The sequence below is a fragment of the Ceratotherium simum genome, chromosome 17 (assembly GCF_057802395.1).
Source record: "Ceratotherium simum simum isolate JZ-2026a chromosome 17, ASM5780239v1, whole genome shotgun sequence".
NCBI classification, from domain to species: Eukaryota; Metazoa; Chordata; class Mammalia; order Perissodactyla; family Rhinocerotidae; genus Ceratotherium; species Ceratotherium simum.
In genome coordinates this window covers 24,733,076-24,760,831 of record NC_141916.1, presented here as the reverse complement: position 1 = coordinate 24,760,831, position 27,756 = coordinate 24,733,076, and the positions used below count along the sequence as shown (strand labels likewise).

At 36.1% G+C, this 27,756-nt stretch overlaps 1 protein-coding gene across 2 annotated transcripts in view; it reads right to left on the bottom strand.

The window, feature by feature from the left end:
* Positions 1-27,756, bottom strand: part of ADAMTS20 (ADAM metallopeptidase with thrombospondin type 1 motif 20) — a 180,449-nt gene that overhangs the window by 140,213 nt on the left and 12,480 nt on the right. For both annotated transcript variants that reach the window (XM_087442544.1, XM_004428909.3), the window contains exon 3: positions 17,344-17,506. In XM_087442544.1, coding sequence (XP_087298670.1) covers positions 17,344-17,506 — 163 coding nt within the window. The remainder of the gene's footprint in view (positions 1-17,343; positions 17,507-27,756) is intronic.

The window sequence follows — 27,756 nt, the reverse complement described above, 5'->3', positions numbered from 1 at the left end:
AACCATAATTTAACAAAAAACACTTTTATTAATATAGATTTCAAGAATTTAACCTCTATAGCAAATGAAATAAGAGAATATTCCACACAACTGTCAAAATAATTGAACATTTTGAAGAAATCTAATTTCATAGTTAATCACCACAACAGTATGAATGAATCTTGTCACTATTATAAGTGAAAAAAGGTGAGAAAAGTTAAATACAACATATTTTATGTAGTTTAAAATAAAAACATATACCATCATCTCTCCATTTCCGCGGGTTCTGCATCTGTGGATTCAACCAACCATGGATGGTGTACTATGTTGACGATCAGCAGATGCGCGCCTGGCAGATGTGAATGGTTGACTAAGGGACATGAGTAGGGATTGGTCCTGGAACCAATCCCCCGCGGATACCAAGGGATGACTGTACTTTTACAAATACATATGAATGCAATAACACTACATAGAAAGAGAGCAAGATGACTAACATGGAATTTAGAATTATGTTGCCTCAGATGAGGGGAGGCAGGTGGACAAAACAGGGGGTGGGTGGGGTGGGAGGGGAATCATGCAGCTGCATATGGGTTTTTGTCCAAGTCCTACATTCTGTATTGGTGCATATATTCATATATATTATATTATTAACAAGTTCTTAGCAAATAGTAATATACAAAACTAATTGCTGTTAAAACAATATGACAGCTCTCATCACTATCATATGCTATTGTTTTCGTAATGCTAGCTGAAGCAGTAAGACAATAAAATGAAAGATAAAGTATGAATATTAGGAAGAAATTTTTTTCATTGCTGTTTTGATTTGATTTTGCAGATGAATGGCTTTTATAACTAAAAAACCCAAGAGACTCAATTTAAAACTTTGTAAACAATCCTCAACACAGAATAATTGAATAATGGAATGTTATTTAGCAGTTAAAAAATGAATTAGGTCTATGTGTTTTGATATGGAAGGATGTCCACGATGTGTTCTTAAGTAAAAAATGTAAGTGGCAGAGTAATATGTATAGTATGATCCTATTTTTGTAAAAACTTCCACAAAAATATACAAATATATATTCATAAAAATTTATACAATGAGCCAAAAAGGTATGGAAATATACACCTCAAACTTTAACACTGGCTGCATTGGATAGGTGTGACTAAAAGGGTGACAGTAACACTATTAAATTCTTTAACATCTCAGTGCCCTTTAAATCATTGCAATGAACTTATTATTATTATAATTTTTTTAATTATAATATTATTTTTAAAAACAGCATCTATAACTTTTACAGGTTAAACATTTAATCTCATTGTCTTTTTTTGATATTTATACTTAAGCAGTGTAACAAATTATAGTGACCTTTCCAAATACCCTAAATAAATGGGCATTATTCAAAATTCATTTGCCAATTCAACTACATCATATGTATGCAATGCTCGTCTTTCTATTTGCATTTCATTCAAGTCAAATGCTAAAATGATGCCTTGTCCTTTATTAGTAACAAGTGTATTATGACCCAAAACTAATTTAGAGCAAACCAAACCAACAAATCACGAACATCATGCAACAATGATAACCTGCCTATTAGAACACAAAATACTTCAAATTACATCAGTGAATACTTATAACAGCATAGTGTATTCTAGAACGAAGGAAATTTTTAAAAATTAATAACCCATAATATAAATTACTAAAAAATTTATTGTTAAAAAATAATGTAATTAGAAATCCATAATTCTACTTGAATGTCCTACTAGCACCTTGTATTTGAAATATACAAAATTGAATTCATTTTCTTCTATTCTGTTTCCCTATTTCTATTAATATCAGCAATAACCTCTTACTATCTATAACTCACACTCAAAAGTGTATACTACCATTGGGCTCTTCCTATCCTTCCTTCACCCTTTATATCTAGTCACCAAGTTTTGTCACTTCTTCAAAATGTATTGCTCCTGTTGTCAACAATGTCCTTGCCTCTAAACTCATTCAGGTCCTTCTCATCTTAGAACATTATTAAAATCATGAATGCAAAATTAGACCCAAATAGTCTCCCAAATGGTTTCACAATCTTCAATGTCTTGTCCTTTCCATTCATCCATCATTTATGTCCAAAAAGATTCATTTTTAGGAACATCCTATTTATCTCATCCTTCTTCAAGAAATGACCATGGATTCACATTGCCCATAAGATACAGTCCTGGCCCCTCCCCATCAGTCTGCCACCAAACACAGTCATCACCAGCAAGCTATAAACTCTCTAAAGACTAAGAACACTGTTGGGTAACGTGATTTGTCAATATTATTAGAAAATCTCCACCACTCATAGAATTATGGCACATAGCTTATAAAATATTTTATAGTGCTTTATTTCAAAAAGGTGCACAAGTTAATTAGAACCCCACCTACTAGTAATAAATGTGCAGAAGATTATGGACTTGCCTGTGGCCAGCTGAAACTTGAAATATAAAAGAATCATTATATCATTAGTCCTCACTGCATCCCTGAATCAGTTACTATTACAGTGCACATTTTAAAACACAGACACATGTGACACAGCTTACATGAAGTTTCAACAGCCATCAACCGAATAAGTGGCATAACAAAGAAATGAATTCAGAGTTCCTCAATATCAATTATTACATCTGAATTCTGCATCACATGACTTTTCTAAAGGTCGTATGTGGTAATACATGTAGAATGTTAAGAATTTAGTAACTAGGGTCATAGTGGAAAATGCTGCCTCCTACAAAACTAAAAGAGGAACTAGCTAGTCATATTCATGAAAATGTGGAGTATACGCCCCCTTGCATTACAGAGTCAGAGCTGAGCCAAGATTTGGATATAAAGGCATTTAGCTGCACCATGCATAGACTTGAGACAGATTTGGTACTGTCTTTTCACTCTAGTAGCCCTGGAAGAAAAAAGAGGGCACTGGAAACTCCCAAATTACTCCCATTAATCCTACATCCGGCAGGAAATTTTAGTTCCTTCTGCTATGTGTGCTGACAGGACAAAGAGCACACAGATCAAGTATTACAGAGAAAATACCTTTTCTTCTTCAACATTCTCGAGAAGCCAACCCATGGGGCCTGCTCTAAAGATATATCAGACAGATTTCCCTACAAGCTGAATCAAGGATTCTTGCATAAATCAGGAGTTGAACACAGGCACACATTCATTCATATATTCAAATCCTTTAAGATATTTTAGGGGAAGGGAACATGCACTGGCTGTCACCTTCCAGCTCTTGGTATCCCAAATTCTACACTTGAAGAGTACATAAGAGAAACTGTGTAGCCCTTTGCATTTTACAAAGTGCTTTTCCACATCTTCAAATCCTATCTCTTATTAGAAATTCTAAGCAAAGTGAGACTATGACACACTAACCAACTGACACAAATGTCAGAAGAATTTAGATGGACAATTATACATATATCAATGCGATATTCCAAACTCCTACTCTATTACTTCTTGAAAAGATGTTTGAAAATCTTATAAGTTAAACTTCTACCCTAGCATCTGAGCATGTAAATCAATGTAACATTTCATTCTTTAAAGAAAAGTCAGTTATTCAGAATTCATGTTGAACACTGATATCTAGCGAGTTTATTTTGCAAGTATTATGAGTTCTGAAGTTAGAATATAGCATAACTATTAAAACTGACAACAATACAGATTTCTACCTTATTAATCTTATTTATTTTGAGATGAGCCTTCATGCCAATCCATTTCTAAACCACATCCACTTACTATGATTTAACAGATAACATAACTCCTTTTGTTTTTCGAACTTGTACATGAGTTGATCCTGAGCTAGACGATTTCCCACATTATCTGACAATCTGCCTCATGTATGTGAAATACCTTGAGGTAATTTTAAACAGTAAGCATTTTAAAATACCTCCCAAAACGCAAAGTTAGTTCAAGGTGGGTATTTAAAAGTCATACAACCTCTCTATTAGCTCTATCAGTTCAAGTATTGGCATAATACTAATACTATTTTTCCAGGCTATTAATTACTAAGTAACTTGTTGTACTATTAGTATGAGAATTTCCTATTATGTTGTTAACTATAATTCGTCTTGAGTATTTCTGGAAAATAAAATTATATAAAATGTAATCTAAGCTTATACTTTAACTCATTATTTATTCTAATGCTACTCTGGCCATCATAATTTACTCCTCCTAGCTCTGTAACTCCTGAAACAGCTTTTGACTGAAAATAGAATTCTCATGAAAAATATACCTTAACCTTTAATATTTGCTTAAAAAGTTTTTTTAAATAAGGAATATTAAAAGGTATTTTTTGAAGTAAATTTAACATTGAAAAATTTAGGTCTAATTAAAATTGGTCACTAAATGAATATAAAATATTAAAAATAAAAATCTATGTGATATCTTAATAGCACTTAATATCTTTATTATGGAATCAGTTTTATTCATATTGCTTTTGTCAGCTTTTATTAAGTCCACTATTTTTAGTTTTGGACAAAAGTGGGAAAAATCAAACTGAAATCATTCATAGATTGAACTCTTATTTTCAAGCAGGTATTTTATCATTTTGTTTTATGCTACATCTCAGAATTTAATAAATCACCACTTTTTTCTTTTTGAGGAAGATTAGCCCTGAGCGAATGTCTGTTGCCAATCCTCCTCTTTTTTGCGGAGGTAGATTGGCCCTGGTCTAACATCCGTGCCCATCTTCCTCTACTTTATATGGAACACTGCCACAGCATGGCTTGACAAGTGGTGGGTAGGTCCGGGCCTGGCCTGCGAACTTCACCACTACACCACTGGTCGGCCCCTAAATCACCACTTTTTCAAAGAATGTTCTTGTCAATCTTATTTAACACCAGGATGTTAATCTAACCTCTGGGTACATTTGCGTACGTGCAAAAGAAGTTGCAGGCTGCAGACTGACAGGTGAGAATGAGGGAGTAATTTTCCTTTCTGTTTTCTGGCTGTCTTCCAAGGAAGAAAAGCCCAAGGAAGCAGCCTTCTTGGGGTAGGTCCAGAGGTCTGGACGTTCTCCACATGAACCAGCCTATCTGTCGCCTAACCTGGCGATGGGCCCAACCCTCACTCCAGCAGTAATGATCTTCACAAAGTGTGGAAGATAGGATGGGACCAGACAAGAACACGGACTATCCTTGTGCAGTTTTCCCCTGCATTGGTACTCATCGTGAGAGCAGCTCAGTCTCATTTCTAAACGTCTTTAAATGGGGCTGCTTTTGAACGCTGCACTACTGCATCAGACTCTAACGGCAAATAATTAAAACCTTTGCTTTCTCTTCATGAGGAAAGCGTCACATGGCTAAGCAGTAGAGAGCCAAAGATGAAAAATTACTTCACTAAGCACTTGCAATTAAGTTCTGTTTGGTAGACCAAATGAAAACTAAAACGAGCTATATGGCTGATGAGTTATCTAATACTTCAGATAGAAAAATTTACATTTATTGCTCTCTGCAAATCTATTGAGTAATTTTCACTTCTCTCATATACCTGGTGAGTAAATCTAAAACAATATTAAACGTACAAAACAAAAATGATGACATCCTTATACAGCTCATATATCATGGTCCATCATTTTAATCATTTCCTTCAATAGGCCCTCATCTTCCTTGCTCTTTTCCTATGCAGACGGGAAAAATTACAAATTCACTCATGAACATAGATGCAAAAATTCTAAAGAAAATATTACCAAACCCAGGCTCGTAAGAACACAAGGTGGACTTGCCATTTGAGAACCAATTAACTGAACAGAGGGAAAAAATACATGATCACCTTGGTATATGCAGAGAGTTCTGATAAAATTCATCATTCATTCATAATAAGAATTCTTAAGCCAGGAATTTAGAGGAATTTCCTTAATCAGATAAAAGATACCTAAGGAAAACCAACAGACATTGCACATATTAGAAAAGGTTGAAAGCTTTCCTTCTAAAATTGGTGATGAGGCAAGGATTTTCATTATTGTCATTTCCATTCAACATTGTTCTAGAAATCCTAGCCAGTGCAATAAATAAAAAGAAATGAAAGGCTGAAAGATTGGAAAGGAAGAAGTAACTGTCTACATGATTGTTCATGAATAAAATTCAAAAGTATCAACAAATAAACTATTAAAATATATGATCAAGGTTGCTGAATATAAGCTCGATATTAAAAAATGTCTGCATTTTTATATAGAATAATTGGAAAATGAAATTTTAAAAATTGTATCACTTACAATAAAAAACTCATACTTAGGAAGAAAATTAGCAAAAAATGTACAAGACCTTTACAAAGGAATCTATAAAATATTATGTGGGAAATTAAGGAAGAATAAATGGAGGATATACCATACTGATGAGTTAGAAGACACATTATAAAGATGTCACTTCTCCACCAAATTGATCTACTGATCCAATGAAATCTAATCAAAACTCTTTTTTTCCTTTTGAGGAAACTAACAAGCTGATTCTAAAATTTGTATGTAAACACAAAGGGTCAAGAATAACCAAGACAATCTTGAAGAATAAAGTCAAGGGCTTCTTCTAACACATTTCAACACTTATAATAGAGCTATAATATTTTTAAGACAGTATAGTATTGTCACAAAGATGAAAATAGACCAACGGAAGAAAAGATAATGTGCCACACAGATCCACATACGATAGGGACCTTTTTCTGAATAACTGTTATATATGCTAATCTTTTTTAATTCCTATGAAATATATCAATTAACTTTTACAACCAAATTAAGTTTTATTTACTATTGCTTTTGATAGTTTTATTAAGCCCACTATTTTTGGATTTTGACAAAAGGAATAAATCAAAGTTTGAAATTGATATATTGAACTCTTACCTTCAAACAGGTATTTCATTTTATTTAATGCTATACCCCAAAATTTAATATATGACATTTTTTTAATGAAGGTATTCACAACAGGATTAGTCTCCAACAAGGAAGGCCTAAAGATAGTTCATCTAAATCTTGTTTATAATACCTTATTTTTATAAGTTTTATTCATGCAAATATTCTTGAACTCATTCCAATTAACATAACATTTAAGGTCACCAATCATCCCTACTTTGCAAAATTCAATAATCAGTTCCAAATCTTTATATTCTTTGAATTCTCAACCCCATTTAGCCAATTAATTGGTCCTATGCTTCTGAAAATCTTTCTTCACTTGGGCTTTGGGGCACACATGCCTCAGTTCTCTTGCTATCTCCCTGGCCTCTACTTTTCAGTCTTCCTAGTTTTCTCCTTATCTTCCTAACTGCTAAACATTAGCATGCCCTATAGTTCAGTCCTTGGATTTTTCTCTTCTATATCTAATCCATTCCCTACACAATTCCATACAGCCTTTTATCTTTAAATATCATTTATATTCTAACTCCTAAATTATGACCTCAAGCCCAGACCCCACTACTGACCTTACAACTCATATATTCTATGCCTACTTGACTCTTCTGCCCTTGGATGTCTACTTGGCACCTCGGACTCAAAATGTCTAAAACCTAACTCCTGATATTCTCTCCTATACCTGTGGTTCCTGCAGACTTCTCCATCTCAGTAAATGACAACTCCATTGTTCCATGTGCTTAGGCAAAAAAAACTTAGAATAATCTGTGACAACTCTTACTCTCAAGCTCTCCACCCACCCATGCACCCGTCAGCTTGACCATTGTAATATATACAGTATCTGGCCACTTCTCATTAACTTCATGGCTACCACCCTAATTCAAGATGTCATTTCTCAACATGATTATTGCAGTACCCACCCCCCAACCCTCCTTCTGCACTTGCTTCTAGTCTTTTCTCTATATAACAATCTGAGTGATACCATCAGAATGTAGGCTGATCATGTCATTCCTCCAGTGGCTTCCAGTATTAGAGTTATAGCCAAAGTCGTTATCATGACCTACAATGTCCTATGTGTTGAAGTGGACTCTCCACGAACCTAAAGCAGCTTAAACTTCTGATCACTCACTTTCAAAGTCCCCTTCTAAGGCCTTGGAAGGAATCCGAGAAATTTTGCACTGATAATTTTTCTGTTATTTTTCTTAACGTCCCCCTCCCCCCAATTTGTTTAATCTTCAGGCGCCACAACCTGGCTCTATCCATAACTACATGATCTAGCCTCCCGCTACCACTCTGACTTCATCCTCTACTGCCCTCTCTCCTTCCCTCATTGCACTTGTACAGGCTGGTCATGGGACATGTTAAGCAGGCCCTAGCACTTTTGTAGCTTCATTGAAGGAGGTACTCAATAAATATTTTATAAATGAATAAATAAATCCATGTCAGGGCAAGGTTGAGGCCTCATCCTCCAGAGTTATTAATGTGAAACAAGAACAAGAGTCTCCTCTTAGCAGTTAGCTTTTTTCCTCACTTATTCAATGCCCACCCCCACCCCAGAATGTGGAGCAGGGAAAACCTGTACACACATCTCACCACTGCACTCTTCTTGCTTTGCTTCTCCTTTCATCTCCTGGCCAACCATGAGGTGGGAAACAGAAAGGGTAGGCTTTTTATTTATTGACCCTACACCATAAGTTTTCTCCTTCCAGCTAAATGCTATGAACTGAATACTCCAGGACTAGTAGTGAATATAGTAAAGTGATAAGTCAGAGATTTCTTCCATTTTCTTGTTGTACAATCAGATTTTGAAAGTCACAACCTGAATATTACCTTGGCCTTTCTATTTGCACTCTCCTCATTCCCCAAATAAAAAACTGAGGGGTAGTCATCAGGCAATCCCAATTTGGTGGAATATATACAAAATTATTGAGTACCACAGCAGTGGAAAATGAGTTAACTGAAAACTCTGAACAGTCTTACACTAAGAATAATAATAATACTTCTCTTCCTTTTACCGTAGCCTGTATTTTAGTTATTACTATCTCAGCCCTCTATCCACTCTACTTCTCTCAACACCAAGTTCAGCTGTTTATCTATTAATGTCAAAGTATCCCCTGTACTTCATTCTGTACTTTTCATCAGTTGTTGGCATCTCCTTTGCAGTGCTCAAAGTTACCTCAAACACAATTTTTCCAACACCAGTATCACAACCATCCACCCTTTGTTGGTGCATATTCTCATTTTCCCAACCCAGCATCCATTCATCTAATTTCTCACAAAAGTCTCAATTTCTCTTTGGGTACCTATCCCCATCCACTCTTAGTCTGTAGTTCCAATTGCATTGACCTGAGCAGAGGGAGTCTGGCTGATTACAGCTCTGCCTCCAATGATAGCAATTGGTTCAGGTCAAGTCAGGCCAAACCAAATAATCAGACCATACGCCAGGACCTTAGTTTGAACTATTGGGGGAAATGACTCCCAAGTCCCACCGGATTGCAGTTGAGTTAAAGCCCAAACCCCTTAACATGGCTTACAGAAACCTTCATGAGCTTGCTCCTGCTTACCTCTCCAGCATCACATCATCCTCCCATCTCCTGGCATCCCACACTTTTTCCTAACTACTTTTAGTTCCCTAGGTGGTTCAAGCACTGTCTCATCTCCAGGTGTTTGCACATGCAGTTGCTTCCATCCGGAATACTTCTCACCCTCTCCCTTTCCCCAACTAATTCCTACTCATCTTTTGGGTCTCAGACAATGAGTTATTTTCTCAAGTAAGCCTTCTCTGACTTCCACATCTGAGCTAGGTCTTCCTCTGAGGCCCCAAGTCATCTTCTGAATGAACCTCATCTTACACATTTGCCTGTGAACAGAAAAGTTATTTTGGTACTCACAATTCCTCAACTGTTTACACAGCAGTTATTATATCCATAACATAGTATTAGCTGCTGTGAAGAATGTGAGAAATAAAATGTAACCTTTTACTTTGAGGAACATAAACACAGAAACTTAAGTGGGATAGCAGATGCGTATAACAAATTGTAAAACAATACAAGATAGTATTAATTATGTACAGAATAAATAGTACAGCCCCTAAAATGTGAGATATTCTATGGCCAGAGATTCTGAAGCCTATATTCCTTATCTTATGAAATTATGAGCAAGTACCTTAACCACAGGACAGCAAATAAGATGCTAATGATAAAACAATCGAATAGCAATTTTCAGTAAAGCAACAGTCTGTAATAAGGTACAGTTAGTAAAAGAGCTAAAAACTAATGACTCTACTCACATTTTTATCTCTATAAGTGAAGTATTTAAATAAACTCATTTAGACCAAAGGGATTTTTTTTAAAAATTTGAGGAGATATATCTCACTGTGGAAGGAAAAGATTAAAGAGAAATTTCTTAAAGGAGAAAGAGTACGAGTAAGAGTATGAAACAACCCAAAGAGTATGAGTAAGAGTATGAAACAACCCAAAGGAAATACAAGGTGGGAGACAGATCTTTGAAGAGCGAATACTGTTATAAGAAAGAGTAAATGGAGGGCCGGCCCAGTGGTGCGGCAGTTCGGAGCATGCGCTCCGCTTCGGCGGCCTGGGGTTCACAGGTTCAGGTCCCAGGCATGCACTGACGCACTGCTTGTCAAGCCATATATGAGTTTATATGGGACGCTTGGCGGCGTCCCATATAAAAAGTAGAAGAAGATGGGCACGGATGTTAGCCCAGGGCCAATCTTCCTCAGCAAAAAAAGAGGAGGATTGGCATCAGATGTTAGCTCAGGGCTGGTCTTCCTCATAAAAAAAAAAAGAAAGTAAATGGAGATGTATTCAATTCTTGCAGGGGAGGCTTACTGCTATCCAGTAAAAACTCATAGGACCTTCACCAAGTTGCAAAGTGACTAAAAACTCTACATAGGGATTTCAAAACAGGAAGTGGACCAATGTAAAGCAAAGACAGAAAAATTCTTTATGAGGTAGAACAGACAAACAGAGACACAGTATATTTCAAAGAAGGGTTAATAGCCTCAGTCCCTCCTCAACAGATTTGATGAACACATGAACAAGAACAGGTCGACATGGGCCAAAAAAGAAAAACTAGAATTCCTATCAAATGAGAAGCTCTAATTTTATAGACAGTGAAAAGCAATCAAGTCATAACAAATATGAAAAGTGGTTTGACACCATTATACTTAAGACACTGGCACAGCTTACTCTTCAATTAGGGGTTATAACTATGATAGCTTCTTAGACCTCAAGATTCATAATTCTCTCCTATTCATTTCCAAGCTGACACAGAGAAAACATCAAGAAAAAAAAACTTTGCCTTCAAAACTAGAAAAGAATGAGTCATTTCTACCCACAAAGTGATCTCCAGTTTAATGATACAGTATGAAATACATAATCCTCATATAAAGAAAGGAAGATTTTAAAAGACTTAAATTCTTCAGAGTAGATAGGTAGTCCTTGCTCAAAAGGACTGTTATCACATCTAAAACGTGAGGGATTAAAGTTACCTTCCATCTTATATATTTTCAAAATCCACCTCTGATTTATTCCTAGCACATTGGTTCCCTTCCTCGTTTGCCCATTTCACATAATTCACTCAGTGTGACAATCATCAACCTCATTAGAAATAAAACTAGATAAGAAAACTTTACAAATAAAACAGGGCTTCAAAGCTCTGAGACATTGCCACAGACATAACGACAACATAAAGCAAGCATGTACGGCAGATTTATTCTCCTCTTTGGAATGCATTATTAAATACATGTACCTTTCACTATTATGGCAAACAGAGCACACGATTGGAAAAATAGATCAACTAATATTGATAACCCTGTATGCATGAAACAAACAACTGTCATAACACCACTAGGTGTTTTCCCCTTACAGAGAACATCTCTAAGTTGAGGAAGATTATATCTTAGAATTAATCTAAGGCTCAATGAGACATGACTATGAAGAGTGCTTGGGAAAGTATAGAGCTTTTCATAATATACGAGGTAGTTCTATTCCATAGCATTCACAACCTCAAAACCTTAAGATGTCAAATTTCTCAATCTAGGATTTTTCTTTGGTTTGGGACAAAATTTTACTTAAGAACATTACAAATACAATAAGGCTGAAGAATAGCTACTTAAGAAAATAAACTACTTTTATGCACTTTAGAATATTGATTAACAAAGCAAGAGGGGAGACCCGAATGCTTGAGGCAAATAATTTGTTATTCAAATATATATGTCTTTTCTAGTTAATAGAGAAGCTACTTTTTCAGAAAGTAACACTTGTCAAGTTTCCATTATAGCATGTGCTTGATTTAGGCAGAAATTTGGAAGCTAGAGAAAAAAGGCTTCTTTTAGGGAGTGTGGACAAAGAGGGAGGTGTAGGAGAGAGAAAGGCTTCAGATTCAGATGTATTGAATCTAAGATGCCACTGGGACATCGAAGAAAACATGAGCAGACAGTTATTGACCTGAGATTTAATCTTAAAACAAGCTGAAGTTAAGACATTTTTAAAAGTATGTATCATTTAAATTAGTAGTTAAAATTAGGCAAGTAGAAAAAAATAAATCATGTTGACATATAAAAATGATGTAAAATGATGGCCAAAAAGAGCACTTCTAAAAATTGCTTAACTTAGAAGATGGGAAAGCAACAACAACCAGGAAGGGAAATGGGAAGAATGGTAAGAAAGAAACGTAGCCAAGTTGAAAGCAAAGTCCTGTGAGAGAAGCCAAACGAAGAGGAAAATTCAATTAGGAGGAGTTCAATAGGGAGAACTGTTCCCTCAAAATGAAGTAACAGTAAGACAGAGAGATTATTGCTTTTGGCAAGTGAAGGTCATAAGTGATCTTTGAGTGTAGTTTTAACAAAAGATGGGCATAAGAGGAGATCTCTCTAGTCATTTCTATATATATTTAGAAGCTCAAGTTGACTCAAACACCATTAACAAGTTATTAGTCCAAAATATTGGCCATGGTCATGGCCATATTTACAGTCCTGTCCCTAAATTAATGGCACCTCCTTCTCTGCCCACAAATTTATAAAATGTTATAAGTAGCAGGGACCTTAGAAATCACTAAGTAAGAGATTGCAAATGGGTAGCTAACGAGCCAAATTCAGCTATGTTTCTAACTTTTATTTTCCACTTAAAAAATATCTTAGATTCCAACTTCTTTATAAAATACAAAAGATCTGGTAATACTGGTCCCATATTTATGATGCACCTTTTGCAAGAAGCATATGAATTTCATTGCCCTATGGCCACCTCAGTGTCCTAAAGACACCTCACTTCACTCATTTCTGGTAACTGCCTGGTCCCCTGTAGCTGCAAAGTATCTAAGTTAGAAACTCCCAAACTTGACATTTAAATAGGAAACATTAAATCATTAACCATTCACCACCTACTCAAGGTTAAGACCCAGACAGGTTAAGGTCTCAAAGTCAGTTAGTAGCAAAGCCAGAAGTAGAACTCTGTTCCCTGACCCCAGCTTACTAAGTGAACTGCAGCCTATGCTCAAGACAGTCGATTTCTCCAAACAGATGCTGATTAAATCATCCTTAAAGGAAAGGGAAATAATCTGTATATAAACATAAATTTATTAAAAAGACAGTTCTCATGCATTAACAGAAATATTCTCTAAACAGACCGCTCACACACACACACACACACACACACACAAATCCTTACATTTCAAACTTGAGGAAAAAGCTTTAAGAAAATTATCTACAAATTTACTTCATGTGCACTTTACTTGTTTGACACTTAAATCCTTTTTGACAAGACAGCGGCTTTCTTTTGATTCAGTCTCCCTGCCTTCAGGCTCTTCTCATTCAAATCCAAAAATATCTAGAAAAAATAAAGCTGCCAACTGAGTAACGCAACTTCAAAAGATCACATGACACCCTTGCTTTAAAACTTCTGTGTTTCCCCAATGCCTATGGGACAGCCTACAAAATCCTCCAGCCCTTTCAGATCTGCCAGTGTGCGCCTTCACAGCCTCATCTTCCCCTACTTCCCACTTTTCTCCACCCATATCAGGACTTTGAAGATTCAAATACTATTCCCTCTTATCTGGAGAACTGTTCTAACCAACTTTTACACATTTTGTATTTGATGATTTGGCAGCCATTAATCACAGGACCAAACTAACAGCCAACGTTGTTTACATCTCCCTCCACAATCCAGCTTTCACAGGCACACTGCAACCATGTAACAAGCCCTCCAACCACAAACCCCAATACCTGTTTTGCTTTCAGCCCAACAAGGGACATCCCCACCTAATAATTTCCCACCACTGTAGTAATAAAGCTTTTTGCCCATGCTTTCCCCTCACCCCTCCTGCCTCCTGACAACCCAGATGATTCCCCATGTGGCCCTGAGTGGTGTGGCATGTCTGTTCTCTTGGAAACTGTAAGTACAGTCACCTCTCAGTATCTGCAGGGGATTGGTTCCAGGAGCCCCCCCCCCCCCCCAGTTACCAAAATCAAGTCCCACATACACGATGCAAAGTAGATTGAATCCATGGATGCGGAATCATGGATAGAGAGGGTGGACTACAATAAATTCTTCTTTCAAAGGCAGCTATCTCCATGTCTGTCACTGTACCATACTTGATCAAATAAATCCCAGGTATATTTTTAATTCAAGCCCTCCCTCCCCCCTTTTTTTCTTAGAAAATGCCTACAAATCCTTTGCAAAGGAGATTAAATGGTTTAAATATAACCTCCTTGGTAAAACCCAAGGCAGTTTGTTGCTCAGCCCTTGAGGTGCATACTGTATTGCTCCTAACACAGTTAGGGCAGCCTTGGCTCAGTCTTGTCATTTTTCTGTTTTCATGTTCTTTTATACCCACTGGACTTTGAGAATCTGACTGAAAAGACTCAAATCTTACCTAGTACAATCCTTTACACATATTAGGGATTCAAAGATGGTAAGAATGAATAAACTTAGAAAAAAATCGGGAAAAGCAAAGAAATTTTAAAGCTGGCCAATGTCATCTCAAACCTGTTGAAAGGTGTTTCATTTTCACTCACATCAAGTCTTCTGTTTTACTGCTCTACAAGTGTGTCCTACGGTCTTGCCCCCACGACACTGAGACAAGCGCGGCAGAGTGACAATGAAAGAAAGGCGGCAAAGCTCATCACATCTCCTGAGAATGTGGGCCAGTTCTGATCCACTCTTGGCGGATAAGCAATAGCAGAACTGTACTTAACAGAATCTAGAGATTTTTCTTTCATTCCTATCAATCTTTTCAGGGCTTCCCTCCCCACTTGAGTTTTAATTTTGTCAGTGTGTGTGGTAGTAGTTGTGTATCGATTGTTGTTCATTTCCTGGGTATGTGTATGCTTCTTTTGCCATTTCCACTGGATTTTACATAGAATATGTCTGATGTCTACCTGGAGCCTGGCATCCACAACAGCTAGGTTTGGCTACCAAATATAATTTGCATGGCCTCAAGGCACACAATGAAATTGATGTTGAAAACAATTTAATCTAATGCATCAAGGCTGAAGCCACTATGAATTGCAACATTTTAGGGTCATAATGAACTAAAATCAATAGAAATATGAACACAAAAGGGAATGACTTTTCCTTTTTCACTTAGTCCTTTTGGTTCATGTGCTAAATCTTTAGGCCCACCTACTTGAAGGATGCTCCCAAACGAAGGGTCACCTTTAAAATATATAAGACCCTGCAAGTATTTCTGAATAACAATGTGTGAATTAGGGAAGAAAAAGAGCCTTTGATAACATTTTACTAACTACATTCACAACTCTCCATTTTTACTAACAAAATGATTAGCAGCTAATTATCTAGGCGATTAACTGATTGCCTTTTTTAGGGATTAAAATATGTATGTTAATTGTACCTAAAAATGAAGGTAATTTAAGAACTGTAAAGAATACTACTTTTAACATTTTGTACATAAGTGTTGTGGAAAAATATACCGTGATTAAAAGAAAACTAAATCCCATAGCTTTCTGTTTGCTTTTTATTTGCAGTTTTTATAATAAATCTTTAGTATAAAAATTTTTTATACAACAGGGCCTGGCTTTTCTTGAACCATTTTCTTTCTGATAATGAACACTAATTGTGAATGCAAAACCCTGCATATCATTATGTGAAACATTTATGCATTCAGAGTGTCTACTTGGTGGTTTTCTTCTTAAGAAGCTAAACAATTCATTAAACAAGCAGCTCCTGCATGGGTAGATCAGAACAAGCATAAGCTGCCTTCTGTAGAATTCTATTGTGAGGCTGTACCCATTTGTGTTTGCTTTGAAGCCATAAAAATGAAACCCTTATGCTCATATTAAAAGCATAAGAAAGGCATCTATTATGTCAATAGATTTAAAACACGGCCTTAGACACAGTGAGAACCACTCCAAAATGGCACTCTTATAATAGCAAAGGTTAAGAAGTACATTCCCAGGGAAAACCTTCAAAGGCCTACATATCATTATATCCCAAAACAGATGGCACCGCAGTGTTTGGAACTATAGTTTCTGGACACCTACAATCTCAAATAAATCCTTTCTAATCGCACTCTTTTGTCTAGATTTTGTACTTTGATGATAACTGCAGGTGCCTTTCTCCGTTCTTCATAGAATGACACACAATGATATGGTGAAGATTCATGTACATATATGGACACAACTCTTAATACAACTCTTATGTAATGTACAAGTATTTTCCTAGCAACAAATTTATACCTTAAAGAAATCTGTGATTCTTAGATTCTAATCTACCACAAAACTCCAGTAGTCTGAATTTTACAGGAAAAAATGATGAAAACATCTCCCTGTCATATACTGTAGGAAGTATAAATTGATAAAAACCACTTTGCAAAATAATGTGGAATTATCTAGTATCTATGTGTATACTCTGGAGAAACTCTGAAACACAGGAGATGGAAACAAGAATATTCACAGCAGCATTGTTTATAATAGTGAAAAACTGCAAACAACCTAAAAGTTCATCAACAGGAAAATGGATCTATGAACTGTGATATATTCAATGAAATACTGCACAGCAATAAAAATGAATGAATTGCTGCTACATACACAAATATAGATGAGTCTTAAACCATGCTGAGCAAAATGGATAAGTCACAGACAACTATATACAATATATTTCCTTTATATAGGGCAAAAGCATGCAAAATTGAACGACGTGTTTTTGTTACTTAGGTTCGATATTTTTTAATTATCTAAAATTCTGCTGAGAAAAATTAAATCATACTAGTGTGACGAATAAATTGAAGCAAAAACCTTCTTTAGTATTTGCTACAAATCCCATATACTGAATACCTTTTGGATTTAAATTTAGTCTACTACAACAAAGTTGCCTACAGACATTAGATAATTTCTAATGGCTCTTCATAGGTTAAGAAAACTTAAAATATCATATACTTTGGTATTTAAGGAAACTATGCAAATTCTAACCTATAAAAACATTTAAATAGTATCATAATTTAACCCAAATAGTTTTACTTAATAGTTTACCTGAAACTTCACAAGGCTTGTGAGACTGCAGAAAATAGTTCCTCTTTAATTCCTGTCTGTATATAAGATGTGGCTTGTTATGATCATCTTCATGTTCACTCCCATCTGCCTTCATTATGGGTTCTAAGAAATATTCACCATCATGTGCTTTAAATGTTCCCATCTGAAAATAAACAAAATAAAAATTAACTTTTTCTTCATCATGAAGAAGAGAAAGTACCCTGTGCCACAGGTTAAAATGAGTACACAGAAGCAAGACAGCCAGGAGTCTGTTCACCAAACGGCATCAACTGAACACAGTTTCCTTTCCATGGTTCACTTTTCTCTCTCCACTCTTATGTATAAAGTCATGAACACTGGATAGTATTCCAATAGGCAGAGTCGAGATGATAGGCACTTCAGGTATAAAGAATGGCATAAGCAACAGCACCAAAATGGCAAAAAGTCTAGCACATTCTAGAAATAAGAAAGCCTGTTTGGCTTGATCCTCGTAAGGTAGCAGTATGAGATGAGACGTAAAAGATAGGCTGCGGTCGGAAAAGAGAGATCTTGAATGTGATGCTAACAATTGAGAATTTATTTGTAAGCAATTGGAGAGCCATTGAAGAGTTTTCACAAAGACTTGTCTTCTGATTCCAGAATCCCATATCCAACTTGCTATTCAGTGTCTCCACTTAGATAACTAGTAGCATTTGCAACCTTAACATCTCCAAAGCCAAACTCTTGATTTCCGGTCCAAACCTGCTGTTTCCAGAACGCTCTCTATTTCAGTAAATGGCAACAGTATTATCCAGATTGCTCAGGCCAAATATCCTTAGAGAGAAATCATCGCTGGCTCTTTCTCTCACATTCCATATTCAATCCATCTTCAAATCCCGATGGCTCAACCTTCAAGGTATAACCAAAATCCAACCACTTCTCCCAAATTTTACCACTGTATCCATGATATAGCCTAACATTGTCTCCTTCCTGAACTAAATCAATAGCCCTCTATAGTCTCGTCTCTACAGAGGAATCACAGTAATTTTTCTTAAGTCTAGATCAGGTCACTCTCAAAAAAAAACAAAAACAAAAAAAACTAACGACTATTCATGTCACTCAGTAAAATCCAAAGTCCTCACAATGGTCTACAATGGCCTGTGTCATCTGCTCACCCATTTCCACCACCCAGTCCCTACAAGCACACAGACTAGCAACAGTTCTGACTTCATCTTCTCCCAGTTTGGCTCATTCTAGAGCCCCAGCCCTGGTGTCTTTGCTACTCCTCAGACACAAGTATACTCTTACCTCAGAACCTTTGTACTTACTAAACCTTCTGTCTCCAGCACTTCTCCCTGATAGCTCCCTCTATGACTTGTTTCACATCTCTGCTCGACATTCATCACCCTACATAAAATGGCACCTAGCCTCCTCTTTCTATCTCCTTTATCCAGTCTCATTTTTCTTCATAGCACTTATCACTACTTGATGTATTTTTATGCTTGTTACTTGCCTGATACTATCCACTAAAATAGAAGTTCCATGAGAGTAGAGCTTCTCCTGTACTCTTGTCTGCATGCCTCTCATGCCTGCCACATACTAGATGTTAGATAACATATTAAATGAACAAATAAGACTGTAAGGTATTAAATTTAATCTCGTCACATTGTGTGTTATGGATGGTAGCAAAAAAAAGAAAAAACACTAGCAGTTATAAGATAGAGGCTATGACCCAGGAAAAAGGTAAGAAAACCTGAATTATGGTGACAGTGATGCTATGGCAGTTGGAACACAAAGGTTACAAGATGCCAATTCCTGAGGAAGGCAGAAAAACAGACAGCGAGAGGGGGAATTTATGATAGAGATCATTTTCTAGGAAAATATAATTTACCAAAAGGACTCCAGAAATTTTAAAAATCCAAACAGATCCCTTTTCTACCAAACAATAGAAAAAGATATCCGAGTTACATCACAAAACTCCTGGCCTTGACGATTTCATAGGGGAATTCCACGAAACCTTGAAAGAGCAGATAATTCCACTGTTATTTGAACTGTTCCAAAATATAAAAAATAAAACATCCAAGTTATTCTTATGAAGCTAGTGTGAACTCATAGCACACATTTGATAAAGATGGCATGAAAACAAAAAAAACAACAAATATAGGATAAGCTCATATACGAATATCAAGATAAAAGTCCTAAGTTGTATTAGCAAACAAAATTCAGCAACAAGTGAAAAGAATAATACATGGCGAGACGGAATTTATCATAATAATGTAAGTATAGCTCAATACTGGGAATCTATTAATATAACTCATTACAATCACTTATACAAATAGAAAAAGAATCACATGGTTTCTGAAAAAACTTCAATCAACATCCTTGATTTTAAAAATATCAATAAAATATAAACAGATGGATGCTTCTTTAACACACAAACTATATCACAGCCCAAAGACAGTATCATGCATAACAAAGATACATGTGAGGCATTCCCACTTAGGTCAGGAATACAAGGATGCCCAGTATTACTTGCACTAGACAATAGAATTAGATAACTTAGAAATACAAAAAATTGGAAAGGAAAAATTAAAATGTCATCCTCATAGATGATATCAGTATAGACCTTAAAAAATAAAAATTAGGGGCTGCCCCAACAGCATAGTGCTTAAGTTTGCGTGCTCCGCTTCCGCAGCCCGGGGTTCACAGGTTCACATCCTGGCCACGGACCTATGCACCGCTTATCAAGCCATGCTGTGGCAGGCATCCCACATATAAAAAGCAGAGGAGGATGAGAATGGATGTTAGCCCAGGGCCAATCCTCCTCTGCAAAAAAAGAGGAGGATTGGCAACAGATGTTAGTTCAGGGCTCATCTTCCACACACACACAAAAGTTAACTGAAAAACTACTATAAACATTAAGTGAACTCAGTGAGATAAAATATACAGGCTGCAACAATTTTCACAAAAATAAAAACAATTAGAAGGTATTATGGAACAATCCCAATTACAAATAAAGATTAAATGCCCAGGAATAAAAACAAATAAGAAACTTCTAAGATCTCTGTAAAATGTTACGGCACTACTAGAGAACTACAAAAGAAAACAAATGGAACCACCTGCCATGTTCTTGAATAGTAAGATTCCCCAAATGAATCTAGAATATAAGACCCCAATTTTAAAAAATATCAGATTTTTAATTTTTTTTTATTTTTTGTGAGGAAGATGAGCCTTGAGCTAACATCTGTTGCCAATCCTCCTCTTTTTGCTGAGGAAGATGGGCACTGGGCTAACATCTGTGCCCATCTTTCTCTACTTTATATGTGGGACGCCACCACAGCATGGCTTGATAAGTGGTGCGTAGATCTACGCCCGGGATCCAAACCTGCAAACAATGGCCCACCGAAGCAGAGCGTGTGGACTTAACCACTGTGCCACCGGGCTGGCCCCTCCAACAGATTTTTTAATATGCAAACTGCTTCTAAAGTTCATATGAAAAAAATAAATTAAAATAGCCAAGATAATCATAAGAAAACAATGAGGTGGGACTAGTACTACAAGATATTAAAATATTATAAAGCCACATTAAATACTCCAGTGTTGGCAACTGAAGAGAATAATAGACCAATGAGCTGAATAAGACGACAAGCAACAAATCCTCAATCATACAGGACTTAGTATTATTGTATACAGACAGCATCTAAAACCAATGAGGAAAGAGAGTATTTAATTAATAGTATTTTGTAACAAGGGGGCAGACATCTAGAAAAAATAATTTGGAATTTATCCTGTGGGATGTATCCAAAGGATCAATGATGTAAACTTTTGAAATAAAACTACAACAGCACAAGAAGATAACATGAGAGAATTCCTTTATAACTTGGGAGTAGGCAGGGCGTTCTAACCATGACTCAAAACCCATTAAAAAATGTTAAATTTCACTCGATAAGAATAAAAATTAATACTAAACCTAGTAACCACTTTGACCTAAGAGCCTGGCAAAAATCTAAAAGTTTTATAACATACTTCAAAGGTCTGTCTGGAAAAACAGGCACTCTCCACACCTTGTTGTTGAAAATGTAAAGTAGTACAATCATAATGCAAAGCAATTTGGCAATATCTATTACAATTACAAATGTATTTGCCCTTTGATGCAGTAACTCCCCTTCTGAGAGTTTATCCTACAGATGCTGTACATTTGCACACATGTGAAATAACATTTATGAAGTTATTAACTATAGCATTGTTTTTAATAGCAAAATATTGGAACCAATTCAAAAGTCCATTGATAGGATCTATTTACATAAACTATGGTACAGCCGTACAATGGAAAATTTTGTGGCTATAGATGAAAAGAGAATAAACATTCTATGTAGTGATGTGGAAAGACCTCCAATACAATTATTAAACCAAAATATAAAACTGTGAAACAGGATGTAGAGTTCACTACCATTTGTGTAATAAAGGAAGAAAAACAAAAACTAAGCATTTCTATTTGCCTGGTTGCTATTAAAGAAACTCTAGAAGGAATTGTTAGAAACAGTACAGGTGGAGGTGGCAGAAACTAGGTGGATTCAGGATGGACTAGATATAGCATCCTTCTTACCTCAGGTACTTCAAATATAGGCTGTTCCTCTGCCTAAAATATTCTCCCAATTCCCACCCTTCACCTCATACCCCTGCCTCATCGCTCTCTGTCTGCATCCATCTCATCCTTCCAGTCTCAGCTTAAATACCAACTACCAAGAAAGGTTTTCCTTGACCAGCTATCTAGGTAACCACATCCCTACCCCTACTCCTGAAAATATATTACTGTTTGATTCCTTGAGTATTTATCATACATTGTATTTATATATTTACTATTTATAATTATTCTCCCCCATTAGACAGGAGACTTCATATAGGCAGAGACCTAGCTCTGAATTTCCACTGCCTAATATAGTACCTGACACATAGTAGGCACAGTAGACAGTAAATATTTGTTGACCCATGAAAGCTATTATTTCCCACTCTTTGTAAACTCAGCTAACATTGAGCAGAAGTAGGACATAAATTTGGACATAGAGGCTGGAGCTAGAAGATGGAGACTCCAGCACGCAGAGATGTTTTAACCAGAAGAGTCCCTAACTCTTGGGTGAGAATAAAAATTACACCCTTATCATTAACCTCTAACTGAAACTTAGCATTTTATACAGCTGTGAATGCAGGAGACAAATCCCAGTGACATCGCCAATGGAAAGCAGATATTTTCATCACATGAAGATATTTGAGATCTCAAATTATTGTTTATGCTCAATAATATCAAGATGGTTATTAGATCTGCCATTTGATCTTATTCGATGTGCTAATAAGTAAAAATTTATGTACCTTTTTTTAGTATCTTGATAACTGTATTTCAATAATTGGTTTAATTTGTATTTTATCTTAGGCATTTTAAAACATTCTGCGAAGAGTTGCATCAGTAAATTATTAAAGAGATTGAAGATAAGTGGGAGGAGGGAGGCGAGTCAAAGCAACAACTTTGGAAGATTAAACAATATCATTGTGCAGCTGAGGGAAGACCAGCAAGGGGGATGTTTTAGCCATCAAGGTATGAAATAAGAAGGGATTGCATCTGTTTGTAGTCAAGAGTGGAAAGAAGCGCTCAAATGGTCAGCTTTTGTAGATAGACCCCTTTCTCTAGTCTGGTAAGGCTAAATCATTGAGGGTAGGCATTTATAAAAATATTAATAGCTAACTCCAATATATATACATCAGACATTATTCACATACATTTATAATTTATCACAACCTAACAACTCTTTGAAGTTGAGACACTTTACAGGTGAGACAAACGAAGAACAGACAGGTTTAGTATCTAGTCAGTGGCAGGACCAGGATGTGAACCCAGACAGCATGACTCACCATTCGTGCCTCAACCCATTACACTGCACTAGCTATCATATACCAATTTTGACAAACCTTACAAAAGAGTTGACAAATATTTAATGAGTATTTACACTATGTGCCAGGCACAGTTCTAGGTGCTAGATACAGAGGTGAATATGACAAAATCCCTGCTTCAAAGAATTAATACTTATATGGGAAAAGACAGACAATAAATTAAAATATCATATGCCAGGAGATAAGAGGTGCAATGAAGAAAATAAAATAAGTCAAGGAGACAATCACAGAGGGTGGAGTGGGGAGGCACTCCAGGCTGAGGCTGGAATAATGAGGAGGTAGCCATGGAAAACGCTGGGAGAACATTCCAAACAGAAGGAGCAATGACTGAAAGGCCCAGTGACGGGGAAAAGCTTGGCAGACTCAAGTGACAGAACAGTGAGGCTGAAGCTGTGCCAACAAGGGGATAGGCAGTAGAAGACGGAGCTGCCCAGACAGGGGAGGTGGCACTCATTATGCTTCACGCTGAAAAGTACTCATCACACTTCAGGACACACAAATGTACATTTAAGATTTTGCAATTTTCCACTTAGAAAAGCATATTTCTGTGACAAATCAATTCAGAAACGAATTACAGACACTATGATAAGCACAGTTTTAGTGAATGAAGTTTCATTTCTTTTTTTGTGTGTGTGAGGAAGACTAGCCCTGGGCTAACATCCGTGCCCATCTTCCTCTGCTTTATATGGGACACCGCCACAGCATGGCTTGACAAGAGGTGCATCAGTGCACGCCTGGGATCCGAACCAGCGAACCCTGGGCCACCGAAGCAGAGTGCGCGCACTTAACCGCTGCGCCACTGGGCCAGCCCTGTCATTTCTATTTCTTAATTATAAATACCTAAAAATTCTTTAGAGATAACTCTGAAATTGTTGCTCTAAATTTCATTGTCAATAAACATATCTTAAATCACTATTTTAACTGAATAATCACTTAAAATCATTTACTTTTTTGTGAGGAAGATCAGCCCTGAGCTAACATCTGCCAATCCTCTTTTTGTTTGTTGTTTTTTTTCTTTTTTGCTGAGAAAAACTGGCCCTGGGCTAACATCCATGCCCATCTTCCTCTACTTTATATGGGACACCGCCACAGCATGGCTTGACAAGCTGTGCATTGGTGCGTGCCCGGGATCCGAACTGGCAAAGCCCAGGCCGCCGCAGCAGAGCATGTGCACTTAACCACTTGCACCACCGGGCCGGCCCCACTTAAAACCATTTAAGTGATTGTAGCACTTGTAGTCATAAAGTTCTCTTCATACTCATAATTATTACCAGATTAATGTCTCCTTAAAGGTAACAGAGTCTTTTCTATTTTTACAGTTCCAAACCTAAAACATTGCCTGAAACATAGCAGGCACTCAATACGTACCCGTAGAAACGAACATTTTTGTAATAAACATGGCTGAGTACCCGAGTTTTTCCCCCATACACCCTTCTGTAATCCTTATTTTTTTTTCTTTAATATTGTTAAGTTACGGTAGTTTGGAGACTCGTCTGAGATATTTACATAATTATATTTTCTTTCAATGCTGAAAAGTAAAATGGTTAGGCACTTCTTGGTTATACAACGTGCTAATTTGTTAGGATTACAAATTTTTTTTTAAAAGGCTTAAATATTAGTGAAATTCCATCATATATACCAAAACTGCAGTCTACAATAAAAAGAAAAGCTACATATATTAAGAATTCATCTCTTTCTTGGATACTTTTCTAGTGGCCTATACTCTAGCATATTTAATTCTACCAGTGCCTGTCTTCCAAATATAACTACAAATCACTTCTTTCCAATATATGCCAAAATTACAGCTTTCTCTGCCTTCCTAGAAAGATAATTGCAACTATACTTATAAATTACCAAGACACTGGTTTTGAAACCCAAGTAGATGGACCCATGGAAAATCACTTTCTGTCTTTTTAAAAAAGCATGCTGAAGAGAGGAAATGTGATAGTATCTTGGTAAAAGACACAAATAGACATGAGGCGGCTTGTTATCTAAATGCACATACAAAACTACTCTGAATAACATCACACATTCCCCAAGAATACTGAAAATATCTATACATTGGAAATATTTTTATATATTCCCTTGGATCAAAATCTATGAGGTACTTCTATTATATTGTTCCAATAAAACTGCACGAGTCCAACCTGTACCCTCATATGATAAGTCAATATAGGTCTATCCAGGGTCCACCAGCACCTCCTTCCAAGTCAGGCTAGAACACTCTAGCCTGCTAAGAATATTGCCGTTATAATTCAAGGACTGTTTCTTCAATAAAACCATTTAAAATACTAAGTTCAAGAAAAAAAAATGGCAAATAACTTGTTCTCAAAGGGATTTCCCTATATTTATCAATGAAGGACTTAAAAGTATTTTACTACCATCAATATTTCTATAATCCACTCCACTGCAGAGGACTTTCTGTTCAAAGAATAAAAACTAGATATTTTTAATTATGAATTTAATATTTTAGTTTTAAATATTTGCCTAAAGGCTCCTAAAAAAGCTTTTTTTTTTAACTTGGAAAGGAACCTAGTAAGGAATCGGAGGAGTTAACAAAACAGGTGGTTCATAGAATTATATTTAGAGCATCCCATATTTTTAGCAACCTGCCTATCTGCAGATGGGCACTGCAATTTGATTCATGAGAAATACCAATGAAATTCCAAATGCTTTCTTTTGGTGACTATTAAACACAGCAAGACTAGTTTTCACTTGGGCAAGGGTCTCCCAGTTACTTAGAGCAATGATCTTCTATTTGCCAAGCTGTTTTGAAAGGCAGTAAATGATCATACAAATGGTTCCAACTTACTCTCATAGGCCAAGATTTTTATGTGTTTAGAGGAAAAACCAAACTATTGTTTTTCCAAAATCTTCTTTTTTCAGTATTGTGGCATTCATCCATATATATTTTTTCCAAATACATGGCAAACACACGTACTACAGCCACAACCAATAACGTACTCTCAGATTTCATTAAAGGGTAAAAACAACAAGTACAAAATATAAACCGTTTGGACTCTTTTCCCAAATCTTTTACAGTTATCACATTAGCCTTGGTAACTAGAGAAAAACATTCAAAAATAAGGTACTATTGAACAAGGCAATTAGAGCTTATATTGAGAAATTATTTGAGTAACCAATAGCTCCCAACTACTAATAAAATTGGATTTTCACTTAAGGGCTAAATCACTGTTAATTACTACCATTAAGACTAAGATCTTTAGTTTTTCAACCTTTAATCATAAGTCATATAATGAGAATCAGTTTGACGCTATTTGTAATGACAGAGCCTGAGTATGAGTCCTTGGTTTGCACTCATGGAACCTTGGACAAGTCACTTCATATCTTGGACCCTCAGTTCCATGACTTGTAAAACAAAATAGAAATAATTCTATCTACCTAATGTCCTGAGAAAGGCAGTGTGTATTAAAATGATGTCAATAACTTTTGAAATTGAATGTATTTTGAAATAGGATGAAAAATTCTTCACTAAAAACAGATGTTACAGCCATCCTTTTTACCCTAGGCAGAGTATAATTGTCATGTAATAAAAGGTCATGAAGATTAACTCTGAGACTCTTATTTTGGGTTACTTTGTTCAATGCAAAAGGTTTTTCTCCTTGACAATTCCTCATTATAACACCACTGATCATGCCTAGGAAATAGTGTATTACATGTAAGCACACATTGAATGAATGAGTCAAACATATGAAAACATAATTAGCTCCAGAAGCCTAAAGCAGAAAATTCATTGTAAGATTTTTAAGAAGATGACTCTTTCTTCTCTCTTCTAGCAGCATGCTTTATTCCCCATTCCACAGGACAATTCCAGATCTCCAGTATAAAAGTGAGAAAAGACAAAGAGGAAGTGTGTTGCTGATTTCTCACCTAAAAAGAGACTGCTCACTCACCAAGTCCTTGCCCTTGAGGATCGAGAAAATAAGAAAGACTCGGGACTCATCTATCCAAGATTTAGGTAGCCAAATAACTCAGGTTCAAATAGTGTCCCAGCAACACCAATAACAAGGAGTTAATTCCGTAAATCTTTCTTTCTTGTAGGCACTGAGGTGTTTTTGAAGTCATATGAACTCGCTAAAAGTAGAGAACTGTCAAAGAAATGACCACGTTCTTGTGGGGTCTGGGTAGTACTTCTCAGGACAGCCTTTTCCAACCTCTTACTAAATTATCTGTGAAGACGTAAAACCTAACATCATTATAACGATAAGAAATTTAAAACAAGAAATCATTAAGAACTACTCTGTGGGTGTACTATAATGGAAATGTCCATGATATATTGTCAAAATGTTATAAATCAATATTACTTAAAGATATATACATATAATATCTAGAGGGACACTGCCTTACACCTGCCAGACCATATGTCATCTTTATAGCATATATTTTCCTGGTTTATCTTTTAGTTTATTTATAGTTATTTTGACATATGGTACTCTTCAATTATTATTTAGGCAAATACATCCATTTTTT